This window comes from Dioscorea cayenensis, chromosome 6 (assembly GCF_009730915.1).
Source record: "Dioscorea cayenensis subsp. rotundata cultivar TDr96_F1 chromosome 6, TDr96_F1_v2_PseudoChromosome.rev07_lg8_w22 25.fasta, whole genome shotgun sequence".
Classification (NCBI taxonomy): Eukaryota; Viridiplantae; Streptophyta; class Magnoliopsida; order Dioscoreales; family Dioscoreaceae; genus Dioscorea; species Dioscorea cayenensis.
Genome location: NC_052476.1, coordinates 14861005 through 14880751, shown reverse-complemented (window position 1 = coordinate 14880751; position 19747 = coordinate 14861005). Strand labels below are relative to the sequence as shown.

At 33.6% G+C, this 19747-nt stretch overlaps 1 protein-coding gene across 1 annotated transcript; it reads left to right on the top strand.

The window, feature by feature from the left end:
• Nucleotides 1-3063: 3063 nt before the first annotated feature.
• Nucleotides 3064-5096, top strand: LOC120263165 (uncharacterized mitochondrial protein AtMg00810-like). The gene is made up of 4 exons (XM_039271054.1): nt 3064-3173; nt 3377-3398; nt 3487-3565; nt 4798-5096. Exons 1-4 carry the CDS (start codon nt 3064-3066, stop codon nt 5094-5096), a joined length of 510 nt encoding a protein of 169 aa, XP_039126988.1.
• The last annotated feature ends 14651 nt before the right edge of the window (nt 5097-19747 follow it).

The window sequence follows — 19747 nt, the reverse complement described above, 5'->3', positions numbered from 1 at the left end:
GACTTGTTCATTGATAGTAAGATCTTCACCAACGAGGCTTTTGATTGAAGAAGAGTTGCGATCTACGGCATAAACGTGTGCCCGTTTATGTTGCCTCGATAAAAAGTGTGGAATTGAGAGTGTTTCAGCCGACCGAAAATCAGATTTCCAGAGAATCCACACGGGCGTGTGGAAATTATCCACGCCCGTGTGGAAATTCCACAGGGGTGTGTGGATGCCCGATTCCAATCCTATTTAAGCTGCGATTCAGCTCGATTTTGGGGATCTTCTTTCCCTCTTCTCTCCAAATTTTCTCCATCTTTTGAGAGGTCGTTGATTGATCGCCCGCAAGTGTACGGGGTCGCCAAGTAATACCTTGAGTGAGGGCCCAAGGATCGTATTCCACGGGGCTAAGAAGCTCCTATTACTCATCCATCACCTATTGTCTAACCTTACAACTTACAACTTGAGCATGGTATACTACTCTAATACATGCAAGAATGTAAATAGAGGACAAGTATAACGATTTCAAGGCAAGCAAGGAGATCACAAAAGCAATGATAATAAAAATAGGCCTAGGGATGAGGATCCCCATGAGGGTTCATCATGATGTATGGATGCATAAGAATAAAATAACAAAGGTGATTTAGACCGACGGACCTCAACAATAGTTCAACCCCAATTTCTCAGCGGTTAAACCCTAATCCCGTACAAATGATGACAAGGATCTCTCCTTAATCATATTCCTACGATTGCATTAAGTGAATGGAGATCACGCAACAAGGATACACTTAACCTAAGTTTATCCTCATGGTTCGGAGGGCCTACCTACATCCAATTTCTCGGTACGTTGGTCAAAGATTACCCATTTTAGCTCATTAACGATCTAGTACATGCAAGTAGATCATGTCTATGTGTACAACGCAAACAAGAACTAAGGATTTCTCCACATAATAGTTCTAAGCATGAAACACAATGAGCCAAAAAATAAATCACAACAATGCATTCCAAATATAAGTGTATCATCCAAAATACATGATGAACCCCCCAAGGTTCACCTACATCCGGTGGCCTTGGGGGTCTAGTGTGCCATCATACAAACAAGTATCTCAAACTCAACAAAAATAAGAAGTAAATGCATAAATGGCACTCCCTAGTCCGAATGATGATGAGGATGAAGAATGCCAGCCGAATGACGATTCCTCTAACCCAAGGAAGGCCAAATGCTACTCCTCCTTTGATGATGAAGCTTTCCCCTTGAAGTTCAAGCTCTTGATCTCTCCAAGCCTCAAGCCAAAACACTCCCAAGAATGATGTCTTCGTTCTCCTTTTCTCTCCTAAGTAATGGCTGCCAAGAGTCCGCCCAAAAGTCCCTCAAATGGCATTCAAGATACCCTCATATGCCCCCCAACATTTCTCACAAATTGGCCTCTACATGGGTGGTATACCTGCTCAATGAGGAAATCATTGAGGTGGTATACTGGCTCAATGAGGAGCTCATTGAGGCCGTTAGGGGTAGGCAAAGTACACAAAAAGCTCTCAGAATAGTCTCTATACTGGCTCAATGAGCACCTCATTAAGCCAGTATGCCTTCAAGCAAATCATCTTCTTTAATAGCTACAGTAATCATCTGGGGCATCATTGAGGCCGTATGTCATGGTTCAATTTCTGACTTGAAAACTCTCCTTGTGCTACAGTGATTTATCCTACCTCCATTTCCCCTTCGGTATGTCATGGTTGAGAGGGTGAGTCGAGAGGTAGCGGAGTGTCCCCTTTCCCCTTCGGTATGATTTATCCTACCTCCATTTCCTAGAGTTCTTTGCGGTTACAATAGAGTGAAGTGCTAAGGGATGAACTCTGCTGAGGCTTAGTTGTGCGAGCAACAGAGTGAAGCGTTGAAGTGACTTTAGTATCTGGGGCTTAATTGTAACTAGGGGTCTTTCGCCTTGACCAAAGGGTTAGATCTACACATAGGAATAGGGTTTATCACTTGGAATCCCCAGAACTCCATGCAACTTTGTGTAGTGTGAGGTGTTGAGACTGAGTGATTTCTCCACCGGGACATAGTGTAGGGTTAGTCACGGCTGACCTTAGGTTTGGGACCGTGTGCTTTAGGATTTCCACGACTCATTAAACATTAATTAGAAAGTATAATGGTAGGTCTTGCACTTGAAGCATAAGTCCTAAGGGGAGCATTGTTCGAGTACCCCATTTCTATCGATTGCCTTACCTCTCACTTACTTATGCCTCTCATTCTTGTTCCTTTTATTTCTTTTTACATAACATCTTATCAACACAATCATTATTCATCTTCAATTGGTTAAGTAGCAATTAAGGTATTTTTTATTCCCTACTCTCTGTGGATACGGTACCCCACTCACTTGGGATTTATTACTTCGACAAATCCGTGCATTTGCGGGTCACACGCAAGGGGCATTATCACCAACCGAGGTAGAGGTAGAAGTCCTTTCAGAGGAAGAGGAAGAAACTATAGCAGAGGGAGTGGTAGATATATCTATGATAAATCTAATGAAGGCGTTCAAAGCAGCAACAGCAAAAATCAAGTTGGTCCCGGCTTTGATCAGAGACCTATTTGAGCTAATTTGAGGAATATTCAGTGTTATCATAGCAAAATATTTGGTTACATACAGTCAAACTATTGGTACAAAGACAAGAATGTAGGTGAAAGCTCCAGCACTAATGTGGATAAAAATGTAAATGATGAATTTGGAAAATTATTCTTGGTTCACACTGAAACTAAATCATCAGAATCTACAGTTTGGCTTTTGGATAGTGGTTGTTCTAGCCATATGACTGGAAAAAAGGAATTATTTTATTTGGTGGATGAATCTCAAAAGCATATTGTCAAATTGGGAGATAACAAAGAATTGCAAGTTGCAGGAAAAAGGGAGTGTCAGTGTAATAATTGAAAGTGGTGAAGCAAATTTGATTCACAATGTGCATTTTATTCCCAATCTGGCTCACAACTTATTGAGTGTCGATCAATTGGTCAACAATGGGTACCATTTGGTATTTAGAAATGGAGTCTGCAGAATTTTTGATAACAAGACTAGTATTCAGCTGATGGCTGTGAAGCAAAATAAAAATAATTTGTTTCCTATTGAATTTACAAAAACTGATCAACTAAATGCAGCTGTGTTAATTAAGGAGAATTCTATAATGTGGCATGACAGGTATGTACATCTGAATTTTCAAAATCTTTAAGTATTAAATCAAAGAAGAATGGTTACTGGCTTACCCAAAGTGAAACAATTCAAAAATTGTGAATGCTGCATATATGGGAAGATGCCTAGACAACCATTTATTACTGGGAAGTCGTGGAGGGCCAAAGAAAAGCTGCAGTTAATTCACTCTGACTTGTGTGATCCTATGCAAGTGGAGCCACTTGGAGGAACCAGGTATTTTCTATTGTCTATTGATGATTTCAACAGAATGAGTTGGGTTTATTTTATTAAAAATAAATGTGATTTTCTTGATTGCTTTCAGGAATTTTTAAATCTAGTTGAAAGACAATCCAATCATAAATTGAAAAATTTAAGAATAGATAGAGGAGGTGAATACACAGGTAATCAATTCAGAATGCTATGTGATAATTATGGAATCAAGCATGAATTTATTGCACCTTATTTCCCTCAGCAAAATGGTATTGCTGAGAGGAAAAATAGAACTTTAGTAGAGAGGGCAAGAAGCATGTTAAATGGTAAGAAATTACCAACTAAATTCTAGGCTGAGGCTGTATCTACTGTTGTTCACTTATCCAATTTATCTCCAACCAAGACATTTATGAATAAAACACCATATGAAACTTGGTTTGGAAACAAACCTTGTGTATCTCATTTAAAAATTTTTGGATGCATTGCTTATACGAAAAAACCAGCACAGAATTTGCAAAAAGTTGACAATCGAGCAAAGAAATGTATTCTCATTGGATACTGTATTGATTCTAAAGCATATATCTGGGTTGATCCTTTCACTTATAAAAATAATCATCAGTAGGGATGTCGGCTTTGATGAACAAGGCAGTTGGGAATGGAATTCAGAAAGCTCAGATGCTCAAAGAATTAATTCACCAAGTTTTATTTTTCCAAAGAACAAGTCAAGAAGTGGGTCAAGTGATGATACTACTACTAATGAAGTTGAAATAGTGATAGAATCTATTGACTGAATAGATACAAAAAATCAAATCTCTCCAATTGCAAATCAAAGTGAAGAAACACCTCCAATAAGAGTTAGAATGCTCAGAGAAATATATGAAAATTGCTCTTTTGCCTTGAATGTGTCAGATCTAGTGACTTTTGAGGAAGCAAAAAAAATAATAGAATTGAGAAATGCTATGCAAGTTGAATTAGCTGCAATTGAAAGAAACAATACTTGGGAATTAACTTCGTTGCCACCTGGAAAGAAAGTAATTGGCGTAAATTGGATCTCTAAGAGAAAATACAAACACAATGATGAAATTAACAAGCTCAAAGCAAGACTTGTGGCCAAAGGATATAATCAAGATTATGGTGCCGATTATGAAGAAATATTTGCTCCTGTGACAAGAATGGATACTATAAGACTCCTAATTGCCTTGGCAGCTCATAAAGGATGGCCAGGAGTAGATGGTGTACAAGCTGTATAAAGCTCTCTATAGGTTGAAACAAGCTCCAAGAGCTTGGTATGGAAAAATTTGACTCATATCTACAACAACAAGGGTTTAAAGGAGTCTCATAGAACACACATTATATACAAAAATTGGAGATAAAAATGAAATTCTCATTGTGTATATTTATGTAGATGCTGTAATTTATCTAGGTCCTTCAGTAGACATGATGAATAAATTCAGTGAAGATATGCATAAATCCTTTGAAACGAGCAATCTTGGCCAAATGTCATACTTCTTGGGCTTGGAGATTAAACAAGATTTATCAGGAATTCATATATGCCAGAGGAAATATGTGGAGGACCTATTAAAGAGCTACATCATGTTCAGTTGCAAACCCTCCATCACTCCTCTGAATTCTGGTTACAGAATGAATTTATATGAGGATAGTGAACCTGTTGATATCAATGCTTACAGGAAGCTAATTGGGAAATTGATATTTGTAACATAATCCAAACCAGATATAGCATTCCCTGTCAATTTATTGTCCAGATTTATGCATCAACCTACCAAAAACTAACTTGGTGCAGCAAAACAAATTTACAGTTATTTGGCTGGAACAATTGATTATGGAATATATTATGAAAGAGGAAGTAAATGTCAATGATATGTTATTCAGACAGTGACTAGGGGATGAAGCTTGATGGGCAGAAAAAGCACTACATGAGATGTTTTTTTCCAATTGGATCTGCAATTGTATCATGGATATCCAAAAAACAAGAAATAGTTAATCTTTCTTCAACAGAGGCAGAATATGTAGCTTTTTTGTGGGACATGTTGTCAAAGCTTGTGGTTGAAAAGAATTCTATCAGATTGTGGAGTAAATCTAGAGGAATTTGTTACAATATGGTGTGACAATAGATCTTGCATGGCCATTGCAAGAAATCCCGTTCTTCATGCAAGAACAAAACACATTGATATCAAATTTCATTTCATCAGAGAGCTTGTTGTAGATAAAACAATCAAGTTGTCTTTATGCAATACTGAAGAGCAGCTAGCAGATATATTCATTAAAGGCCTGGATGCAAAGAAGTTCTGTAAACTTAGAAATAAATTGGGAATGTGCAGTCTTCAATCAAGAGGGAGAATTGTTGGATGATTGAAGACAATGGCAGCTCTGGAGTTAAAGATCAGAGTTTTAAAAGTTGTTGATAAGTTGGTCTATTTGAGTTAGTTGGTTGTTAGCTAAAATGTGGAAGGGAACCGTAGTCTTTGACTTGTGTGGTCAGGATCTCATCATCGGGTATGGTTTTTTAGTTCGAGGTAGAGAGGAATGAAGCTTTAGAGTTGGTTGATTGAGTCAAAGTCCTTTATTTTGGTCAAAGTTCTAGTGTTTATATATATAAGACAATGTATAGAAAAACAGTAAGAAAAGTATGGTATGTTCTTGTCTCTAGATTTAGAATCCTCTTAATTTCTCAGTTACTGTTCTTTTTCTCCATTAGTTTTGTTGCAATATTTCTTCTTTCTTTAGATCTTCAGCTATCAAGTGGTTGCAAATTGGCCTTTGGGGTAGTTGACAAACTTGGTTTTGATTATGTGTTCTACGTTCAAAGGGTTGATAGTGATGATGCCATGAGCTAGGAAAGGACTTTGGAAGCCCATGGTGTTGGTAGGGTCTGAAAGGATGATCTCTGTTGACCAGTCAAGGTATGTATGTTGGTTCTTGATGAATTGAGGGACATGGCCAATTAATGGGTAAGGTTTGAGTGCTTGAGAAGTTGGTTTTTTTTGTTGAGAAGCAGGTAAGTGCTAAGAGGAAGATGAGGAGAGGGAGGAGAAGGATGAAGAAGAAGATGGAGATGAAGGTGATGAGATCCATTATTGATGGCTGGCTAGCTTGGTTTAGTTTCTTGGTTTGAAGCAATGCATATTATAGAGCTTTGGTTATAATAATTTAATGAATGTATGTGATCTCTTTGATCTCTTACTCCATTGATTATTGAGAGTAGGTGACAGTAAGTACGGCAAAATCTGTTGATACTATTATTCATTTTGTTTATACCATCGCATGTGTTCTTTCCAATGAAATATTTTCATATTTATAATTCTGATGGATGGCCACATTTGGCAACTTGGGGTTTTGCCATGTATGAATTATTTTCATATTTTATTTTGATCTTGGAACTAACCACTTGTCAAGGTGTCATGTGGAGATTTAAAGCTTCATACAAGTTAAGATTTGCTTGAGACTTTTTTTTGGCTGATTTCTTTTTTTAATTTTTAATTTTTAATTTTATTTTTTTAAGGATACAATGTGAGTAAATATAAAGTTAATCATTCAATATATTTGTACTTTAATATGTTTATATTCTCTCTTGTGGTTAATTAATGTTTGAACTTGTCTTTTTGAATATTTTATGCAGGAGATTTGGTGTTATTAGACCAAAAGGCCATTGGTTTTTGATTGATTTTCAGTAGTATGTTTCTTAGTGTTTATTTTTATTGGTTTTTAAAAGAGAAAATTTGGTTAAATTACTTTTGTGATTTATCATTTTCTAATTAATTCAGGATTTGTGGTTTGAATTGTAACATTTTATTACTATGTAATCTAAACTGTTTGCAAAAAGTTACAAAAAATATGTACTAATAAGAACCATTTAGGTCTATGTCTATTTGTATAGTATTTAAAAACTGTTCAAGTTATATTTAGAGGTAGACTAGAATAATTCTTAATTTGTACGTGTTTTAGTTATATAAATAAATATAAAAAGGTAAATTCAAATTTAAATTAATGGAATTAAAAGTTTTGGTATTTTTTTATAAACAGTTTAGACTAGAGGGTACTAAAATATTACAACTCAAACTAAAAGTCCGAAAATTAATAAAGAGTCAAACACCAGGGTAGTTAACAAAAAATTTTCATTTTTAAAATGTCTAAAATGATAACTGTGTTTTAAATTTTTATTTAATTTCTTAATTGTTTTTATAAAAATGATGTATGATCCAAAATACAGCCTCCGTTCCTTTTTACTTGTCACATTTACTTGATTCACACCGATTAAGAAAAGTTGGTTAAAATTAGTTAGTCACCTATATTTTATAAAAACTTTTATTATTTTTTAAAACTACACCTATTTAAAACTCCACTTGTGGAATATATAATTTAATATTTAGTTGATAGTGATTTATTAAAAATTATACAAGTACATCAAATTAAAGGGTAAATCTACCATTTTATGTCTAAATCTATGAGTTTTTCATCCAATAATCTAAGTCGATTTCATTGCACTTCTTGTCAATGTAATAAAAGCCATAAACTACCATTTTATGATTCTACTCTTACTTCTCATTTTCCCCTTGACTTAACTTATTCTGATGTGTGGACCTCTCCCATTCTTTCTTGTGACAGGATAGATACAAGGCCTTTTTTGTGGATCGTTTTACTAGCTATATTTGGTTTTATCCACTTAAAAGAATTTATGATGTTTTATCAGTGTTTCAATGTTTTAAGTCTCTTGGTGAAAAATGATTTGCTTGATCCATTGTCACTCTCATGACAATGGTGGAGAGTATTTAGCCCTAAAGAATTTCTTGATACCAAAGGTATTTCAAGTCTCACTTCACCACCCCACCGCCTAAACATTATTACAACCTTAACTCGGCCAAGCCAAACCTGGCACGCAGACAAACGGCCGTAGTCCTACATGGTGTGAGTCCAGTAAGCTTGCAATGCCTAAAAACTTGATTTAGGCTAAAAGAAAATATCATTCTGACAAAAATATAGAATATTGGTACAACTCAATAAATACATCAAAGGTTCAAATACAAAATTGACTAGAATACAAAAATATCCCAAAGTGAAGGATTTAGTGTCTATACAAATTAAAAAAAAATAAAATGGCACAAGATGCAACTCCAAAAAAGAATGCAACTACTGACAGCATGCTAAGTAATTCTTAGGTCTATTGCTCCTGATCTGAAAAGAATTTAAAACAATTTTATGAGCTTACTAGCTTAGTAAATAATCCAAAATTTGAAAACAAACAAAAGCTCACATATCAAATATACAGAGGAATTAGGACTAAAAACTAGAGTTTGCTAGCATTTTTAAATGAATGACAACTAGGTAGTATAACTTGGTTAACTATATTTGTTAACTCAAAAACATTTCAATCAGAGGAATATTCAATGCAAATAGTAAAACAGAAGATAACAGGTTCTCAAGTAACAGAGTATGTCTTCAAATTTACTATAAATGTCAGAGGTCATTTGTTTACCCTCGATGCCCCAGTCAGAATAATAGAAGTCATTTATTTACCCTCGGTGACCCGAGACTGAATATCAAAGGCTGTTATTATTTCACCATCGTATTGGCTTGAAATTGCAATCTCATTTTTTCAGAAAATTCTTGTCAACAAGGTTAATGTTAACCCCCACTGACAAGGTTGAGCATAGCTCATTTGGAGACAAAAATATTTAAACAAATCTCATAGTCAAGGTATACAAATATCCACAAATTTCCTAAATTTCCATACGAGTAGGTTTAAAGAATTTCATAATCCCACTTTAAAGAAATAAATAATATTTTCGAAATAAGGGAATTCACAGCTACATCAAAATAGATAAAAGAATAATTTAATAAATATAAGTCTAATAATTAAGTAAGGAATAATTTAAGAAAATATATAGGGACTTAAGCAAAGGAAATGATAATATTATATGGAATGAAATACCATACCATCAAGTAATTAAATAAAGAATACATTGGTAATTAAGTGTATAGACCATTTTGAATAGCAGGTAGAACAAAACCAAATTCATGTTTAAATATTCAATTAAATTAATGACCAATAAAAAAATAATTAAAGAAGAATGAATTTATTAAATATGAAGCAATAAATGATAATCAAATAAATAATCGAGTAAACCATGCATAATTTGATGAAATTTATAGACCGGAAAGGAGTACGAAAATTCCATACATGGCTTATTTACCTGATAAAAGCTTAAATCCGAATTGAATTCAAAGAACACTCCTTAAAATGATCCTAAATCCCAAGGATTGGCAACAATAAATATATAACCAAAAAATTAACGCTTATACATGAATGAATATTAACTATGGATGAATTTAGTCACAACACCTAAAAATGCACCGGAAAGAAAAACTTAATAACAAATCAAAAGGCTACCTAATTAAATCAAATAGCTTTCAAAATATGTATATATATATATATATATATACAAGCTGCAGGTCATATTCGCATTATTTATATATTTACAGATATACATACACACTTAGGTGGTTGGAAGAAGTACATTTATATGTATGATATATGAGGATGATTGCAGGTGCTCATGAGAGTATATATATTAACACAAAATTTAATACATAAATATATATATATATATATATATAAACAAATCAATAAATAAATAAGTAAATAGAAATTCAGCTTAGCATAAGCACACAATCTAAAAATATACAACATGAATATAAATATACATATATACAATACTGTATACAAAGCTCAGCTATGCATAAAGTTCAATATATATTTACCCATATATAATTTCAAAAGAGAAAAACAGTCAAGACTGAAGATTTGGGAAACGTATGGGTATAATTATAAACACCTAAGCATAACTAAGAAGAAATGCTCTTACATGGCTTGAAAGTTGAAAACCACATGCAAAAACATTGGCTTATATATATATATATATAAACTCACACGTACTAACACACAAATATACAAAAGTAGCCACTCAAGTGTTCGCATAGAACTAAACAAAGTTTAACATGATGACCAAATGAGCTAGAAGGAGCAAAGATTTCAAACATAAATTTAAGCCATTCCAAAGATTACACCAAAAATTTGACATGCTTTCTATGGTTTAATTGCACTACTAGCCAGGAAGCGCATTTTAAGCAAAGCTTCGATTATGAGGTTAAAGCAAGGTTCTAACGTTCAGCTACTAGCCTACTACATTATGAAGAGAGCAAGGCTACCTACCTCTAGCTTGACGATAAGCTTATGGTGAAGAGCTCCACCACCGCAACGCTCTGCCGATACTTCCACGTTCCTAGCCTTTTCCTGAGACCAAGTGGAGAAGAAGAAAAGAAAATTAAAGTTTAAATCCTGATTACTTTGAGACATTGATGGGATGGAAACCCAAAAATGCGTAGGGAATTCATCACTTAAGCTATAATACAGATGCATGCTGGTAAGAGAGGTGGGGTCCAAAAAAATAATGGTTTTTCTGAGAGGTGTCATCGTCATATTGTTAAAACGGGTCTTGCTTTACTCCATCAGGCCTCTATACCAACCACATACATATTGGGCATTTGTATTTGCAACTGCAATTTATTTTATTAATCGCTATCCAAAGTCTATCAATTCCATGCTTTTGACTTTTGAGACTCTCTTTCAAATGCCACCTAATTTAATTAAACTTCATTACTACCCTTGGCTATACCCTTATTCTTCACATAAACTTGAATCTTGTTCATGTCCATGTATCTTTCTCGGTTCTCTCACTCAAAGTGCATATCTTTAATTATATATGTCGTCCTACAAAATTTTTGTCACTTGACATGTTGTCGTTGTTGAAACCATATTTCTTTTTTCATCTACCACTTTTTACTATGATGATGCTCATGTCTCAATGAGTGAGCCTACTGTGTCTTTCACCGATGCAGTTCTGCAATTCCCTGTGTCGAGTGTTTCTTCACCACTACTATTGTCTGTGGGCCCCACCCAAAAGGTTTTTTCTTTTTAATTTCTAGGTGTTAGGCGGTTACGTTTTAACATTATTATAATTTAATTTAATTTTCAGTTTTGAAACCCTAGCCGACTCTCACCTCCTTCCATTTTTTTATCTCTGTTTAGGGAGAAAAAGAGAAACCTAGCTTCATCTTTCTCTCCCTATTTCCTGGTGGTGTTGATGGCGAGAATGGGAGAAGGGTTTCGTCATCCAGGGTTGGTACACTATTATTGTTGAAGTAAGCGTCCTCTTCCTTGGATCTTTGGTCAGGTTATAGAATTTTCATTATTATTTTCTAGATCTTGTTATGGTGTTGTTCTTTTAGTTTTCGCTGGCGTTATCTTTCGATTTGATTAGAAAGGAAGCGTTATCTTTGTTAGGGTTTTGTTTGATGTTCTTGTTTAGGATTTATATTATACGCTTAGTGGTTTGATTATCTCATGATTAAATCGGCCATTGTTAATTTGGAATATTGCACAGTAAATTTTCTACATTGATTTGCAAGCTTGTTGTTGCCTTCGTTCATGCACAAGTTCTTTATGTTTTAAAAGCATTATCCTTTATTTCGGAAAAATCAGACTTTTTCTTAATTCTGTTATTCATTTGAATGTGGAATTGGATTCAGTGTGCTGGCGTCCACTAATTTAGCACACACACGCATAATATAGATATATATTTATATATTAAGTTGATGGGTTAGGATGGCTTGGTGTTCTGTGTAGAGTTGGGTTCTGTACATATTGACAATATATACGTTTTTTTCATTATAAGAAAACATAGTATTATAGTTCTATTTATTTTATTAGTTGATTCATTAGTTTATTAGTATTTATAGGAGTTTGCAGATGTTAGTGGATTTTGATAATTCATGTCAAATGAAATATTTGTCTATTTTTAGTTTGTTAATTTGGAATGATTGCATCTAATTCTGACATGTAATCTTGTCAAATGTGGACCTTGTGATGAGGGAATAGCATACTATAAAGGTTCCAAATAATTACCTGTTAGTTTCAGTCGAATGCCAATATATCATGTCAGTATTGGGAAGCATTATTTGAATTTGTGTGATTATATTGTTTACTTGTGGGGTCTTAAACCTACATTTTGAATTAGTATTGGAGCCTTTGATACTCATGCCAAAGCTCCTCAGTTTAACCTTGTCATATTTGTCTTCAATAGGTTGTCGTTTAATGAGTGAGGATAATTTTGTATAACTTTTAGGCTTGTGTGGATCATTGTAATTGATATCCTTGGAATGTGTTCTCAAACATAGGGTATTTTGTGGAAGCCTAAATTCGGGGTGCATTTAGTTTTTGGTGTTTGACAGGTAAGTACACCACGTATAAATTTGAATATATGTATATGTAAAATTTCTGATTTCCGGTAATGATTTACATAATTATTTGATTAATTTGGATTTTACTGTTAAAATCATTCATGTTATAATATTTAAATGTTTTGGATTTTAGATATGGTGCCTATCATTAATTTCAGAACTTATAAATACTCATTTATTTTTAATTATGTGATTCTGATGCTTTGCCTAAATACTGATTATAAGTTTAGTTTTGGCAACCACTGTTCCTTTAGTATATTATATATTAGTATATAATAATGTTTATGTGTGGATTATTTTCTTAATCATATATAACCATGATGGTTTTGAGTGACTAGCTTGACAGTTGAGCCTAAAGTTTTTAATGAAGGCATTTATTTAGCCATTTGGGCTTAGACATTCTTTGATCTGATTTCTGGTGATCATAGATTGGGTTGGCTTTAAAAAAGCTGTTTGATGATGGAGTGGTGAAACGTGAAGAACTATTTATAAACTTCAAACTTTGGTTTGTTTCTTCCCATGCTCATAAATTCATTTGATTGTATGTAAGTTCTTGTAATAGCGTCAAGATTGGTTTGCAGGTGTGGTGATCATGATCCAGAAGATGTACCAGAGGCATTGGAAGCAATCTTAAAAGACTTACAACTTGACTATCTAGATCTTTATCTGGTACTACTTTCTCAATAGCCAAAAATTTTGGTTTTGCATAATTGATCAGCAACATTTAGCTATGAAGATTCATGTTATTAATGTATATATGTTATATTGCCATCATAAGCCATCTAGAGTTGATATAGTTTTTTTTTCCTTAATTAATTCTTTAACCATTCTTTAACCATAGCATGCTGCCATAGTGATCTATACGATGAGATAGTTACACACATGACCTTTTTGACTTAGATGAAGATATTCCTTGTATCATATGATGAGATTATCTGATCTTGAAAGTAATTAATTTTCTTAATGTGGTTTACATGTTCTTGGTCAATCATTTTGCTTTAAAGAGCTATTCTTTCTCGCAGGTTTGATAGTGTAAGCTCCAACATGCACATTGACAAGGTCTAATTTGATGATCCGCTCATGTTGGTGAGAGATTTATACTAAATGCACTGCACTACTCTTACTGCCACATCCTATTGTTTCAAGCTGGAGTTGTCAAGCTGGAATTGCTACTAATTACATCCATGTGGATGACATTTTGAGGTGTTTTACTTCATATGTGAAATTTTATTTGTATTATATTATATAGGCAATAAAAGAGTTGTGTTTGATTATCAAAAACTCTGCTGAGTTGATTAAATACAAAATTCAAACAAATTACTTTTCTTTAATAGTCTATTACTTGATGTTGTTGTTCTAAAGGTGTTAAAAATGAAAAAAGTGAAACTTGGCTGCCTGACAATTTTTTCTTTTTGTTTTTTTTTTGATAAAAATGGAATTAAATTAAAATGTGAGTTTTTAAATGATTAAAAGTAGGGTTTTAATTGATTAAATAATATATATTTAATTATGAATTAATTATTAGACATGCTTTTGAGTGGGTTATAACCGCCTTTATAACTATAACTAGAGTTTTAAAATTTAAATTGTAGAGGCGGTTATAACCGCCTCTAAAAGTATTAGGGTTTTAAACCTTTATTAATTGTAGAGGCGGTTTATAACCACCTCTAAAACTATTTAAATTTTAATGATAGAGGCGGTTATAACCGCCTCTAAAAGTATGAGTGTTGTTAAAATCTTGTTCATTGTAGAGGCGGTTATAACCACCTCTAAACCTATAACTTTAAATTTTAATGGTAGAGGCAGTTATAACTGCCTCTAAAAGTATAAGTGTTGTTAAAATCTTTTTAATTGTAGAGGCGGTTATAACCACCTCTAAAACTATAACCAGAGTTTTCAAATTTTAATTTTAGAGGTGGTTATAACCGCTTCTAAAACTATTAGTTTAATTTTTTAAAAATTTAATTGTAGAAGCAGTTATAACCACCTCAATAGATAAAATATCTTTCGAGGCAGGTATAACCGCCTCTACAAACCGCTTCCTTAGCTATTAATTTACCCCAACAGTTGTATCAAACCGGTTCTAAATTCTACAGCCGGCTTAATACGAGCCGGTTTAGAGGAGGGTGAAAAATTCACCGTTAAAGCTATAGAGGCAGTTAAAAACCGTCTCTATAGCTCATCAAAACCGCCTTTAAAGCTCTTAGTTATTTGATTACCTTTATATTTAATCATTTATCTATTTAATCATTGGGGTTTTAACTAAGTTTATTTAATTATTTATTCATTAATTTTTTATGGGTTAGATTATAGAAATATTGTATTTAATTATTGATTTTTTAAATGTATTATTGTTGATATAATTGGAATCATTTTTGTTAGAACCCGGATCACTGAATTTCAGTATTATTGCATTGATAATAATTTTGGACCCGACATATTTTTTGTATAGAAACTCGTAGTCCCCAATTAAATATGCACTAATTTTGTCATTGGGGGTTAAACATTGACCGTGTCGACACATACTTCTGACATAGAAACTATTGTTTCACACCGTTCCGTCGCTGAAGAATAACAACCTCTGACATTTTGGCTTGGGTCACCGAGTGTAAACAAATGTGCTCTGAAATCTGACTCTGGTCAGTGAGTTTAAACAAATGAATTCTGATATTTTGTTTTGGCATTAGTTATTTAGGGAACTTATATATTCGTTCATTTGAAAATAATATCTGTTTGGAATTTTTTTTTTTGGAATTTATTATGATATTTATTGTGTCATCCAGATATTTTTAGTGGGTTCTTATTGGGCTGTAAAGCTCATTAAGTTGTTCTCTATCTCTTTCAGATCAGAAGTAAAGTTGGGTGGTGGACAACTTAGCGGGGTAGTTGAGCAAGCTGGCACCTAGTTGTTATCAAGTAATAACTTTCCTTTCTTGTGGACTTGGTCCTTATCTTTGTTTAGTTGTTGTGTTAAACATTGTTATTTGTTGTTGCATTTCAGACATTGTAGCCTTTCTTTACTTTTGAAATTTAGTATTTCAGTTAGATGTTTTTCACTAGTGTGAGACAGATACCGAGGCCTTGTATGCCTACTTGGTTATGACCTTGTAGGTATTCGGCCGTTTGTCGATGCCTCGGGCTTCGTGCATGACAAATCTAAGTAGTATTAGAGCTATCTCATTTTCAATTAACTTTTATCCTAGTTTTCTAAGTAGAATCTTCTGATTTAGTGTGCTAGTTTATCTGATATATAGGGCCATTTTGTTTGTGTATCTCTGATTCCCATAGGGTTTACCTTGCAGAATGCCTCCCTGTAGAGCTGTTAGTAGAAGTGTTATTGATTTACTGGGATAACCCTCAAATGCCAGTGAAATTCCTTCTGAAGAAGGGAATGATGTGGTTGACAACTAGGAAAATCTGTTGGATTTGGTTTGAGAAGCGGTAGGGTTGGTGCATAATCAGAGACAGCGACAGGCATCAGCACCACCACCATCGCCGTTGTCTCCTCCTCCGCCCGTTCCTCAAGAGCCTAAGGAGAAGACTGTCATGGAATTCAAAAGATCTGGTCTACCACCATTAGGAGGTACTACTAATGTAGATGAAGTGGAAGTCTAGGTGGAAGAAATGGAGAAGGATTTTGCTGTGATGAAATGTATTGAAAAAGAGAAGCTTAGGTTAGGTGTATACATGCTCAAAGGTCTTGCAAATCACTGGAAACAAGGCGAGCTTCGCACTTATTAGGGCCAGCGTTTTAGTTGCAATTGAGAGTTTTTTTTCAAATACTTCACCAAGGATAAGATGCTCCAGTTTGAGAAGAAGTTCATCAATCTTACTCAAGGCAACATGATAGTGGACGAGTATGAAATGGAGTTTGACAGACTTTCTAGATATGCTCCAAAGCTGGTGGACGATAATCAAAGTAGGGACCGACTTTTTGAGGGAGGCTTGCAGGCACACATTAGCAGGGGTTTTGCTTCCTTACACTTGACTAGTTATGCAGAAGTTGTGAGTTGTACCAAGTCCTTGGACACTGTCTAAAGTGATACTAGAGATCTGAATATAAAGTTATAGAAAAAGAGGGACAAAAGCTTTAACAATCAGAAGAATCGTCAGTCTGGAAGTGGTGGTAGGCCTAGGTTGGAGGCAAGACAATGTGAATCTCAGATTATTAATAGGCCACTAGCATAGAGATCTCAAGGGTTTTCACCTGTTCCGTCTTGTTCTAGCTAGAGATGTGCTACTTGTGGAGGTAAACATACAGCTACAGATTGTAGACGTACTATTGGAGCTTGTTTTATGTGTGGCAATTTGGAGCATCGTATTGCCATGTATCCACAGCGGTCTTATGGGGCGTAGAGGACATCTAGTGTGCAGGATTCGAGACATGTGTCAGGGCCTAAGCCTCAAGCATCTTTAGGCCAGTGTGCAAGGAAAGAGATAACCAGTGAGCAGCTAGCTTCCTCAGCTCAGGAGAAGGTAGGAAGGCCAAAGACTCAGGTGTGTGTTTATGCAATGACTCAGGAGGATGCACACGCCTCTAATGTAGTGGTGTCAGGTACCTTATCAGTTTATTCTACATATGCTTGCGCACTATTTAATTATGGTGCTACGCATTCATTTATCTCGTTTATATTTATTCATAAGAATGCCTTGTTTGTTATAGCTAGAGGTGGGCATGGGTAGTCTCGCAACCTGGCCCGGCCCGGAACTAGCCCGCCGGGTCACTGACCCGGCGGGCCGGGCCAACAACCCGTAATCGGCCCGCCATAGAGACAAGCCGGTTACGGGTTGGGCCAAGCCCAACCCGTGACCCAGCATAGAACCGGGTTGTAACCTGGTTCCCAACCCGCCGGGTTGGGAGCCGTTGAAGGCTTGCAGCCCAACGGCTGTAATAGCCGTTTGGCTGTTTTTTTATTATTTTTTTTAAATTCAAATTTTTGAAATTTGAAAAACTCAAATTTTTTTAAAAAAATTTCTTATAAATTTCTATATATACCCCCCCATCCCCATGTTATTTAGTTTTTACAAATTATTACTCTTTCCCAACTCTCTCACTCTCATGCTCTCTTAATCTCACTCTCTCAAGGCATATTATTTGGAACCTTAAAACTTAATTATTTGGATTCTTGGAGTTTATTATCAAGACTTAATATTACAAGTTCGAGTCTTGTAGACTTAAAGTGGTGCAAATTTGGGTTTTCTCTTAATTATTTACATTTTGGAAGTCCCCAATTAACAAGGTTGGTCATGATTTATTTATTTTTATGTTTAGTTATAGTTTTGTAGGCTTGTCTTATTTTAATCACGCAAGTATTAGTTGTATTATTATTTGTAGTTTTGGTCGATTTTTTTTTTATATATATTTGGACGAAATTATTATTGTAGATATGAATAAAAGTATTAGTTGAAATTCTTGATATTTATTTTAATTATTAGTTTAGACTTGTGGTTTTGCAAAAAAATGCATGAAATTATTATTTGTGGACTTCATGGAGTTGTTTTTTTTTTAAATAATTGTATGAATTTATTTTTGTAGACTTGAACAAAATTATTAATTGTATTCTTGATATTTATTTTTGTTATTAGTATAAACATGTGGGTTTTTTAAAAAAATGCATGAAATTATTATTTCTAGATTTTGTAGACTTGGTTTTCTTTAATATTTGCATGAAATTATTTTTGTAGAGTTGAATGAAATTATTATTATGTTTTTTTTGTATTTATGATATTTTTTTATTATTAGTCATATAGTTTTTGAAAAATGCATGAAATTATTTTTTGTGGACTTGAATGAAATTATTTTTAACTTGTGGGTTTTTAAAAAATACATGCAATTATTATTTGTAGTTTTATAGACTTGGTTTTCTTTAATATTTGCATGAAATTATTTTTGTAGAGTTGAATGAAATTTATTTTTTGTATTTATGACATATTTTTTTATTATTAGTCTAGAGTTGTGGTTTTTTTGAAAAATGCATGAAATTATTTTTTTTGGACTTGAATGAAATTATTTTTAACTTGTGGGGTTTTAAAAAGTACATGCAATTATTATTTATAGTTTTTGTAGACTTTGTTTTCTTTAATATTTGCATGAAATTATTTTTTTGTATTTATGACATATTTTTTTATTATTAGTCTAGAGTTGTGGTTTTTTTGAAAAATGCATGAAATTATTTTTTTGGACTTGGATGAAATTATTTTTAACTTGTGGGTTTTTAAAAAGTACATGCAATTATTGTTTGTAGTTTTCATAGAGTTATTTTTTAAATATTTTCATGAAATTATTATTTGTAGTTTTTGTAGACTTGTGTATTTTTTTAATATTTGCATGAAATTATTATTTGTAGTTTTTGTAGACTTGTGGTTTTTTTTTTGTAAATGTTTTCATGAATTTTATTCGTTCTAGACTTGAATGAAATTGTTATTTGTATTCTTGATATTTATTTCATTATTAGTTGTAGACTTGTGTATTTTTTTTAATAGTTGCATGAAATTATTATTTGTAGTTTTTGTAGACTTGTGGTTTTTTTATAAATAGTTGCATGAAATTATTTGTTGTATACTTGAATGAAATTAGTTGTTGTATTGTTGATATTTATTTCATTATTAGTTGTAGACTTGTGTATTTTTTTTTAATATTTGCATGAAATTATTATTTGTAGTTTTTGTAGACTTGTGGTTTTTTTTTGTAAATATTTGTATGAAATTATTTGTTGAAGATTGTATTCTTAGATATTACAATATGGCTTCACGTGGTGGATGCTCGAGAGGAAAAAGCATTGTTGGTTTGGCTTCCACTCCCACACCACCTACTCAAGAAAGCAATCCATTTCAGGATTTTGAGAGCCCAATGGAACAATCGGTACCGAATGATGTACCCTCATAAACCGGACAAGTAACCAACTATACGGAAATTCCCCTAAAATCTAACATTTTTAAAACTCATTTTACTAAATTGTATAATAATGATGGCATTGTAACACATGGTAAATGTAATTATTGTGGTTCCGAATTTAAGCATTGTAAGGGTGGAGGATATGCACATTCAACAGACAGTT

Bases quoted from the DNA above. Each gene is read 5' to 3' on its own strand.
- LOC120263165 (XM_039271054.1), top strand. From the start codon at position 3,064: ATGGCTGTGAAGCAAAATAAAAATAATTTGTTTCCTATTGAATTTACA. The intron at 3,174-3,376 runs GTATGTACATCT...ATCCTATGCAAG, and splicing joins TCTATAATGTGGCATGACAG to TGGAGCCACTTGGAGGAACC. The intron at 3,566-4,797 runs GTAATCAATTCA...TAATTTATCTAG, and splicing joins TAGAGGAGGTGAATACACAG to GTCCTTCAGTAGACATGATG.